The following is a 7065-nucleotide window of genomic DNA, read 5'->3' on the forward strand; positions in this document are numbered from 1 at the left end:
CCCGCCTGCCTCCCCCCCACGACTGCCTCCGCCTCCCCTCCCGTCTTGCCTTCTTGCTCCTCGCCACCCCCCTCCCCCTGGCGATGCTCCAGATGCACCCGTCCGGTGGGTCGCCGGTCCTCTCGCAGGCCCCGCCACATGGCGCAATGCCCCTCAACATCAAGGGGATCTTCGAGCCGACCGGGCTCTTCCACGCGTTCCACCCGCTGCCGGCCCTGCAGCAAGTCCGCCCGGTGGACCGAGACAGATACTTCTCCGAGTGCTTGGGGTACCTGTCTCAAGAGATGATCAACTCGCGCACTCCCAGCCGCGAGCTGTCCAACGTGGCCGAATGCTACTGCATTGTCATGGTCCAGATCCAGGAGTGGGCCCCCTTTGTGTCCTTTTCGTCGCTGTGCGTCCTCCTGTGATGGTGGAGCGACTCCTCCTCCTCCTCCTCCTCCTCCTCCTCCTCTTCCTCCTTTTCCGCCCTTTCGCCTGCCCTCCCCTCCTACGTACACACACACACATACCACCATGCATCGAGTGCTGAGCATCCCCCCCCCCTGCAGGTTTGACGGTCTCATTGGCTGCCTGCTGAAGTTCCTCCCCGCCCCGCGGCAGCTCGAGGGCCTGGCGCACTCGGCCATGCTGTCGGTGGCCGCGCAGGCGATGCTCACCTTGACGTCGCTTTTCTCCTTCGTTCGGGACCCGGCCGCTCCTCTCGCCCTGGGCCAAGTGATGTTTCCCTTGCAGCCGGGTGAGTGCCTCGCCGCGCGCCGGCATGAGTCCCTCTTCCAGCGCCTGCTGGCAACCTTGTTGGCGTACTGTACCCTGCCGCTGCCGGATTCCATAGCCTGGTTCCATCAAACCGTTCGTTCGCACAGGGGGCCCTTCTCTCCTTTTCCCTTCTTTTGTCCTTCTCTCCATGAGACCTCCTGCTCTCGGCTTCTTTTCCCCTGCCCCCCCCCCCCCCCCCTCCGATAGACACACGCCCACATGCACATCCTGACCATCCCGCGGGCCACTGGGCACTGACCAACGCTTTCCCCCCCCCCTCTCTCTCTCTCTCTCGGGGCTCTCCCCTTAGGCGGTCTCCTGCTTGACCGAGCTGGAGCGTATCATGCCCTGCCTGCTTTCAATCCATGCCATTCCCCTCCGGGATTCGCTGGCCCGCTTGTCGACTGCCGGTGCCTCTTCCCTTGTGGCGGTTCTGGCGCTGCTGATGATGGACATCTCCCGCAATGCGCTTCTCATCATGGTATGTCCCCACATGGGCTTGACCGGACATGCTCCATCCCGCACGCGGGCTTTCCCCCGGCTTGGCGACCCACTGGCCTTCGTTCTCTGACACGCCTCCACAGTCGCCGACCCTGCCCGATCGGCCGCTCGAGCAGCCAGCCGCCCGGGAAAAGACGGGCGGCTTCTTCGGCCTGGGGCTGCCATCGCCGCCCTCGCGCGACACCTCGGCACACCGCGCCGCCCAGCCGCCCACCGACCAGAAGAACTTCCAGAACTTCATGCTGTCCGTGCGTTTGCCAGCTTGCTGGGGCTCCGCCCCCTGCGGCAGAGGCCCCCCTTGCTGACTGCTCCCCATGCGCCCGCCTGTGCAACTCCCTCGGTCAGGTCTATCGCGCGGGCCAGACTCGCGCCATCGAGGCCTGCCCGACTTTTGCCCCGGCCCTGTTGCTGGCCTTGATCACGGACTTCTTTGCATCCGACGCGCTGGCCCCCTTCACCCCGACGCGGGTGCGCCCCCTGCCCCTGGCCCGGGACTTGAACAGCCTGGCATATCGCCTATCGACGCACTTTGATCCGTGCCTGCTGCAGGCGCACCTGCTGCTGAGCGAGCTGCTCTACTCCTTCACGGCACAGGGGGCCGCCGGAGCTGGCCGAGCGCCATCCACAGCCACGCTATCCTACGAGGCGGAAGACCAGCTGGAGGAGGCCATGAGCTCGCTGGCCCTGCGCATTTGCCTGTTCGCCAACATTCCCTGGATGTGCGCACCCCCTGATGCCTTTTGCCACCAGCGGGGGCCGCAGGGCGGGAGGCGAAGCCCCTCCCTCTCTCCCTCCCCCGCCTCCCCCCCCCCCCTTTCGCCCCCAGCTTGCGCGACTCTGCCCCCATGCTGACACGCGTGCCCACCAGCTCAATCCCCGCGCGGGTGCTTACTCTTTCGTGGTTGGAGCAACTTTTCCGGCGCCAACTCTCCCGGTCTCGGAGTTTGGAGCTCCTGGCCACCATCGGCCTGCCGCGGGCACTGCCCTTCCTGCTTCCCACCTCGGTCGATCCGGTTGGCATCCGCGCGGCCAAGCTGCGCGTGCTGCTGTATGCCTTTGACAAGGCCTGTCGGCTGGGGCGTCTGCCTGAGTCCGGCCCGGCCGATGGGGGGGTCGTCCCCCTGGCGGGCGACTCGGAGGCCGACAACCAGTGGAAGCTCCCCCTCGCGTCGAATCTCCTGCGGCTGCTGGAGTGCCTGGACAGGGACCTGCAGCGTGAGGCGCTGGCTGGTGCGGTGGCCGGGTCCCGGGCCGAGGCCACGACCTTCCTGCGCCCGGCCATGGTGGCCCTCTTCGACACGCTGGAGCTGGTGGTCCGGCACTTCCCGGACTTTGTGCCGACATTCAGCATGTGCGCAATGCTCCCGCCCCGGGTGGCGGCCTGGTCTGCGCCTGCCTTTTGCGCCGAGACGCCTGTGTCTCCCCGGCTTTGCCCCTCGCTCCGCCGATCCGCCCCGCCACCCCACCCCAATCACCTGTCCCTGCTCTACTTTGTCTCACACCCATGCACATGCTCGCCACTTCCCCCCCCCCCCCCCCTTCCGCGAGCAGATACACCGTGGCTCGGATGATTCGACTCCCGTCGCTGACGCGCGGCGTGCTGGACTTCATTCGGCGCATCTCAGCCGGCGACGGTCCAGCCGATGCCGGGGCCCGGCGCTTCCGCCAGACCCTCCTCAGCCAGTTTGTGGCCTGCCTCCGGTCGGGCTCGCTGCGCATGCAGGTTGAGTACATTCCCCTGTGCACTCTTTCGCTGTCAGATCGGTTCACCGACCCGGCGGTGCGTCCTCGGCCGGCCCCTTTCGCCACCGCCCTCTCCCCGTGGTCTGGGGCCACCTTTGGCGCTTCGTGTTGACATTTCCCCGCTCCCTCCGTGCCCTCGCTCCCCGTGTAGCCGGTGATCCTCTCGCTCATTGGCGCCCTCCGGCTCCAAAGCAGCCAGTGGTGGCGCAGCCAGGCCGGAGCCGATGGCCTGCTGCAGCTGGCTCGGGCGGCCATCATCACCCATGCGACCCCGGTGCCCCTGGAAGCCCATCTCCCGGCGCACCAGCTCCAGGCACAGGCCGAGGCCTCGGCCGAGGCCGGGGCTCGGCGCATTCGCGGCCCGCTGGCGGCTCTGCTGTCTCTGCTCGCGCGGGGACATCCCTGCGCTGCGGCCCGGGCCGACGCGCGCTTCTTGCACACGCTGCTGGCCCGGCTCTCGGCCGATCGCCTGTACTCGGTTCTCTCGCCTCTGGTGTCCAACCTGACCGGCAGCGCGCAGGAGACCAGCCAGTCCGCCCTCATGACGGCCAATGACATTGCCTTGCTGCTTCCCCCGACGCGCGATGACACCCCGGAAGACAGCAACATCGTGATTGAGACCGATGTCCCGGTGCTGGCCCTGCGCCGGGTGGTCTGTGCCGCCGGGAGTCCCGCGGCAGGCCCCGGGGCCTGGGCGGGGCTGCTCTTCGAAGACCGGTCTGGTGCTGACTCCGGCACTCCGGCGGTGCTGGACTATCTTCGGTCGATCAATGGCCCGGGCCGGCGCTCGGTTTCCCTCACACTCGAAGTGCAGATGCAAGGTGCGTGCCTTCGGAATCGGATCCATATCGGCTCCTTTCTCCCTTCCCCCTCCCCGCCCCTCGCCTCTGATCGATGTGCTTGCTCACATGGATCTCTTCGGGCATTTGCCCCTGCCCCTGCCCCCTCTGATCCGGGCGCCCCCAGCCAACGCTTTGGCCCTGGCCTTGGCCAAGTTCTCCGACCCGGAGGCCACCACGGAGGAGCTCCAGGCGACCGAGTCGCTGGCGCCGATGGGCAAGCTTTTTGCCGCGCGCATCGGCCTGTCGCAGGCCCACACGAACATTTCTCATATTGGCGGCGATGCCCGCCCCACCGGCCGTGTCCAGGCCCAGCCGGCCATCCTGCATCAGCCCGTCGAGCTGGAGCTGCCATACTTGGAGGAGACACGACACACGGCCGAGGCGTCGCCCTACTCGACATGTGCGCGCACCGAGCTCCCTTTCGCTCCTTCTTCCTCCTCCCTGCCTCCCGTCCCCCCTCTACCTCCACATGTCTGACCGGCTGCCCTGCCGACAGCCACGTACGCCCGAGTGTCCCTGCCGATCTCGGCCCCGAGCCCCTTCAGTCTTGCCGCCTGCATCTTGTCCTCGAGCACGGTTGACGGCCGCACCCTCCTCGGACCGGTGACCATTTTGCCGACCCTCTTCGACGCGACCCCCGGCACCGGGTCGACGATGCTGGCCGCCGGGTCGCCGGATGCCGATCGCATGGACACCGCCGCTTCGCTGGAGCTCCACTTTGAGGACCTCTGTCGCCCGCTGGGCTTCGAGGTGCGTCCGCCAAAAGCGACCCTGTCCGGGCCCCTCACATTTCAGGCTATGAGCTTTCGCTCTCTGACTCCCCCCCTTTCTCTCTCTCTCTCTCTCTCTCTCTCTCTCTTTTTCTCGTTTTCTGCTTGGCCGCCCACTCCCACTCGTCTCTTGCCAGCCCTCCGCCCTGGCGCCGATCTTCGACCATCTATGGCACTGGCTTGGCAGCCTGCTGCTGAGCGATCTGGACGCCTCGCGCTCCTTTGAGGCCGGCCCCTCCAGCCAATGCTCCTTCTCGGCCATCAGCGACAGGTACGCACCTTCACCCCGCCCCCCCTCCCCCCTCCTCGTCTCCTTCTCTCGCTCTTTCGGCCTCCCCTCGCTCGGCACACTCATCAAGACGGAACTCCCTCCTTCCACCCTACCCTCCTGTAGCCACCCTGGCATCGAGCCGTATGAAGCCATCGTGCGCGTGTCGCAGAAGAACTTGCCCATGCTGCTGCGCTTCCTCAGCCCGTATGCCGTCCCGCGGGAGACCCACGGGTCGGAACCCGCCGGCGGGGCCGCCACCAGCGACTACCTGGTGGCCCTCCCTCCGCGCTACCACCTCCTGCTGCGAGTGGACACCCCGGCGAAGGCTGACTCCGGCAATCTGCTGGCCGTGGCGCCGCCACTTCCCCAGGCGGCCGGCGACCGGCTGGCTGTTCGTGTGCGCACTGACCATCCGGCCATCCTGGTGCATGCCACCAGCTTTTTGAAGCGCTAGAGAGGGCGCCGTGTGTGGGTGCAGTTTCCCGAGCCCCGGATGGGCGCCCTTGCCTCCCTTGGCCCCCCCCCCCCCCTCCCCCGGTCTCCCGTCCTCCCGCTCCCTGTTTCTCTCCCCGTGCCTCTTCTGTTCCTCGCGCCTGAAAAAAAAATACACAATCCCCAGCCGGGAATCCCCGCCCCCGGGTGGTCGCGCGCCGGCGTAGCCCACAAGCCTGTGCTGCCTTTGCAGCACCGAGATGCTCTCCATTCTTGGCCGAGGGAGCGCCAACCGCGCCATTTCCCCGACAAAAATGGCCAGGCCCTTAGGTTGGCGAAAATTCCGGCTTCTGCCGAAATGGCCCTCAGGAGGAGCGTCCCTGTGCGTGGTTCGACCCTGCCCTGGTGGCCCTGGGGGCCCGGCCAGTGTAGAATGCCCAATATAAATGCGGGTCTTTCGGCTGCCGGAGCTGGCCTGGCAGAGTAGGAGGGAGTGCCCGCGCCCCGACGTTCGCGCCAGTCTTTGCTGCCAGTGCACTCGTCCTCTCCCCCCCCGCCCTGCTGGGTGGGAGTGCAGATATTTCCGCATAACATTCCTCCCCATTGTGGACTTCAGCCTGTATTCCGTGTGATGCGGGCGGGTCACTCGCGCGGTGGAGCGCCCGGGCGGGGCGGGGGGGGGGGGGGGCGTGGGCGCGCGACGGGGCCAAGGAGCCTCGGCCCGTGGGCGCGCGCCCCACGCATTCGCCTGGGAGCCTATCTCGGGGGCCGGGAAGGGTTCTCCTCCGGCAAGTCGAGCGTCTGGACAGAGCAGATCTTCTTGCGAGGTGCTGATGGGGTATCCTACGGTGAACGCCGGGTGGCGGGGGGGGGGGGGGCCAGAAACGGGGGCCTGTCTCGCTCCGACCTCCGCCCCCCGCCCCCACCCCCCGGGGGCGGGGAGGCCATGGCCGGTGGGGCACGTCCCTGCCCGCCGGGAGCGGGGTGCCCAGGGCCTATCTCCCGCCCACGAAAGAAGGGCTGCCCCGGGGAATACACGCCAGCTTGGCGGCCTCTTCACGAACCGGCGCGCGCGCGCGCGGGTGTGAATGTGCCGCGGAGCGCCCCCCGAGCGTGCTTCAGGGGGGGGTCGAAGCCGTTCAATGGCCGCCCTTTTTCACTTTGGCAGCTCGGGATAAAAGGGGAATACCAGCGACCGGGCGCGTGTGTCTGGCCTGGGGGCCGTCGTGCAAAATGGCCCCCGCCCCGCACAAGGGATATCTTTTGTCCGAGGCCCCGGCGTCTTTCGGAGAGCGACGAGCGGGGGGGGCTAGGGATCTTGCGCCCGGGGCCCCCCGGTGCGGGGCGATGTTTGGCCCAGCGGTCACCCAACAGGGGGGGTGTGGGGGCGGGGCACGCGCCGAAAACGCTCGGAGATTTCTTTTCAGGCTGCTCCCTGCAGGCATGTCGGCGGACGGGCAGGCACCCTCTCTCAAACCTCCCCCCTTATTCCCCCCCTCCTCCCCCCCCCCGTTTTCCCACCGCCTCACCTTCATCTCCGTTTCCTCCCCTTCAGGTCCCCCACCTTCCCAGAGTCACGATGCTGAAGCGCATGAGATCGCGCGTCGTCAAAGGCGGGACCCCCGCCGGCGGCGAGGAGGAGGAAGGCAATACCTTCAACTTTGAGTATAAGGTTGTCGTGCACTCGGCCGACATCGTGGTCGCCGACAAGAATTGGTAGGCTCTCCCCCCCCGTGACCGTCCCTCC

The 7065-nt window shown here is 67.5% G+C and overlaps 2 protein-coding genes across 2 annotated transcripts in view; both read left to right on the forward strand.

Moving 5' to 3' along the window:
* Positions 1–5518, forward strand: H696_01254 (hypothetical protein). The gene is made up of 12 exons (XM_009495139.1): positions 1–394; positions 552–852; positions 1070–1240; positions 1344–1508; positions 1606–1979; positions 2129–2611; positions 2812–3040; positions 3155–3824; positions 3970–4245; positions 4342–4595; positions 4753–4886; positions 5010–5518. The coding sequence occupies exons 1-12, from the start codon at positions 84–86 to the stop codon at positions 5338–5340; spliced, it is 3699 nt and encodes a 1232-aa protein (XP_009493414.1). The 5' UTR covers positions 1–83; the 3' UTR covers positions 5341–5518.
* A 1266-nt stretch (positions 5519–6784) lies between these two features.
* H696_01255 (hypothetical protein) overlaps positions 6785–7065 on the forward strand; it is a 3537-nt gene continuing 3256 nt past the window's right edge. Inside the window, exon 1 of the mRNA XM_009495140.1 lies at positions 6785–7034. Within this exon, the coding sequence (XP_009493415.1) occupies positions 6898–7034 (137 nt within the window). The 5' untranslated portion in view covers positions 6785–6897. The remainder of the gene's footprint in view (positions 7035–7065) is intronic.

The sequence above is a fragment of the Fonticula alba genome (genome assembly GCF_000388065.1).
Source record: "Fonticula alba strain ATCC 38817 unplaced genomic scaffold supercont2.2, whole genome shotgun sequence".
In the NCBI taxonomy this organism is placed as follows: Eukaryota; order Rotosphaerida; family Fonticulaceae; genus Fonticula; species Fonticula alba.

Coding starts and splice junctions, on each gene's coding strand:
- H696_01254 (XM_009495139.1), top strand. CDS start 84: ATGCTCCAGATGCACCCGTCCGGTGGGTCGCCGGTCCTCTCGCAGGCC. Junction 3,825..3,969: donor ACTCGAAGTGCAGATGCAAG/GTGCGTGCCTTC, acceptor GGGCGCCCCCAG/CCAACGCTTTGGCCCTGGCC. Junction 4,596..4,752: donor GTCGCCCGCTGGGCTTCGAG/GTGCGTCCGCCA, acceptor GTCTCTTGCCAG/CCCTCCGCCCTGGCGCCGAT.